Source organism: Pteropus alecto, unplaced genomic scaffold (genome assembly GCF_000325575.1).
Source record: "Pteropus alecto unplaced genomic scaffold, ASM32557v1 scaffold14, whole genome shotgun sequence".
NCBI lineage: Eukaryota > Metazoa > Chordata > Mammalia > Chiroptera > Pteropodidae > Pteropus > Pteropus alecto.
Window position 1 is genome coordinate 3,944,198 of NW_006436810.1, and position 2,443 is coordinate 3,946,640.

Below are 2,443 nucleotides of genomic sequence, written 5' to 3' on the forward strand. Positions count from 1 at the left end.
TGTTTTGAGTGGGCCTTTTGAAGCATCGGGCATACAGACTTTGCTTCTGTGACAGCAGAGCCCTAGGTCATTATGGCTAAATTCCTTCAGCAACATTGCCCAGTTACTAAAGGGGGAAGGGATGATATTTTGATGTTTGGTTTGTCTGCGAACCTTCTGTGGTTTGAGATGGCCAAGCAGACACACTGGCAACACAATTCATCTCCATTTCTAAGAAGCTGCTCCTATCAAGATCCCCAAACCTCCCCATTGTTATAGTCAATGGTCAATGTTCAGTCCTCAATTTACTTGACCTATGGATACCATTTGACAAAGTGGTCCCTCTCCCCCCTTTCTGAAACCCTTCTCACTTATCTTCAGTGATTACATTTTCTCTTGTTTTTCCTCCTAATCCATGAGCCTCTCTTCACAGTCTCTTGTGATGATTTTTCCTCTTCTTCCCAACATCTAAATGTTGGAAATCTTAGGACTCGACACTTAGATTATCTCCCATTTCTACCCACACTCACATGCTTGGTGATCTCTAGATTCAAAATTTGAAGCACCATCCTTACTCCCCAAATCTCTGTAGCCTAGACTTTCTACCTCAGATCTCTACCCTCAACTCCAGGATCAGCTATCGAGTCACCCACTAGAAAGCTCCACCTAGAGTTCTAATAGGCAACTCAACATAACCAAAAGTGAATTTTTGATCTTTCTCATTATTCACAAACGTTAACCTTTTTTCTAGTTTCAGAACACTTAATTTAATAATTGGAACTCGATGATAAAGGAGGATGATAAAGGAGACCATGTTTATGTATCACATCCTATATCTGGTGCTCCCTGTGGCCATACTACAGAGTAGATAACACTGGCATTGACGAGGAGCACTTGGCTCAGATGAGGTTTAATCTGGCATAATCCAGACAAGGCTACGTGTAGATTGCTTAACTTTAAGAATATAAGGCCAGTTGCAGGGAAGAAGTTGCTTTTAAGCTTATTGGTTGTCTAATCATTTGGCTTAATGGCTTCAACAGTGTGTGCCCTGGTGTGGCCCGGGTGAACCTGAAATCTTGTACCTTTGTCTGTCATTGGGAAATGCTGTTGCCATGAATCTTGGCTGGGCGACATCTCCCCTTATACTTTAGAGCAGTGATCCCTAACCTCCAGGCTGTGGACCGGTACTGGTCCATGGCCTGTTAGGAATCCGGGCCACACAGCAGGAGGTCAGCAGCAGGCCAGCGAACTACATCTGTATTGGTAGCCACTCTCCAGCGCTAGCATCACCGCCTCAGTTCCACCTCAGATCAGGTCTTAGATTCTCATAGGAGCACCAGTCCTTGGTGCCAAAAAGTTGGGGACCACTGCTTTAGGTAATTAAGCCTAGTTTAAAATATTCAAGTAGGCTTTAGTCATTCCAATCTGATTCTACTAATGACATCTGTGGTTAAATATTTCATACATATGCCCATTAACATCTTTAGATAATGACAAAATAACACTCATTGTTCAACACGTCAAAAAATAATTTAATAATTATCCAAAAAAGTCTATATGGCCTTACATTTATTTACTGAAGGATATTTACTGAAGTGGTATATTTTGATAAATTCATTACCTTTGCATCTAGTTTGTACTTTGTACTATTATGTCCTGTTTCATCTTTAAACATTTGATTTCGGATCTTTTCCAGAGTTGTTCGAATCTAGAAGAAAACGAATAGTTTATTTTTTTCAAAGGGTTTTAACGTCAAATACTTTTTTTCTCTATACTAGTGGCAGTGTACCTGATTTATCTAGAAAGTAGTATATATATATATATACTAATCTCAGATAGCATCAGACTAACTTTCATTTAGACTAACATTATTTAGATTGCAGAAAATGAACATTTGGTTTTTATACCGCTTGCTCAGTCAAACCTAAAATATAAATGAATATTATACTACAAAATAATTACTATTTAGTAATTAGTATTTAATTCTATTCGGTTCTATTTTTTTATATAGTAATTTAGTACTAATTTACTATTTAGTAATTACTATAAAACAATTACTATTTAGTAATCGCTACAAAATAATTACTATCTAGTAATTACTACAAAATAATTACTATCTAGTAATTACTAGAGAATAATGCCTATTTAGTAATTACTACAGAATAATTGCTAAGTGGAGATCATACAAATTTATGCATGAAATAAAAGCTCCATGTCTTGGTGACCCATGGAATTGCAAGACACTCAAAGATGAATTAATAGATCTGAATGTTACAAAGTATTTACGTCCAAATTTTTTCATCTGTTCCAAGAAACTGTTCATACGAATATGTTTTGTCAGTCATTATCATTGGATTCTCACAAGATTTCCCATTTTTAATGAAGAAACATGCCTACACGTAGTCATTGGTGATAGCGACACCGAACTGTGAGAGGGAACAAGGGAAGAAGAGACAGAAATTCA

At 37.1% G+C, this 2,443-nt stretch overlaps 1 protein-coding gene across 1 annotated transcript in view; it reads right to left on the reverse strand.

Annotated features, from left to right (window-relative positions):
* Nucleotides 1-2,443, reverse strand: part of CCDC68 (coiled-coil domain containing 68) — a 24,853-nt gene that overhangs the window by 21,914 nt on the left and 496 nt on the right. Inside the window, exon 2 of the mRNA XM_006913691.1 lies at nt 1,601-1,687. Within this exon, the coding sequence (XP_006913753.1) occupies nt 1,601-1,687 (87 nt within the window). The remainder of the gene's footprint in view (nt 1-1,600; nt 1,688-2,443) is intronic.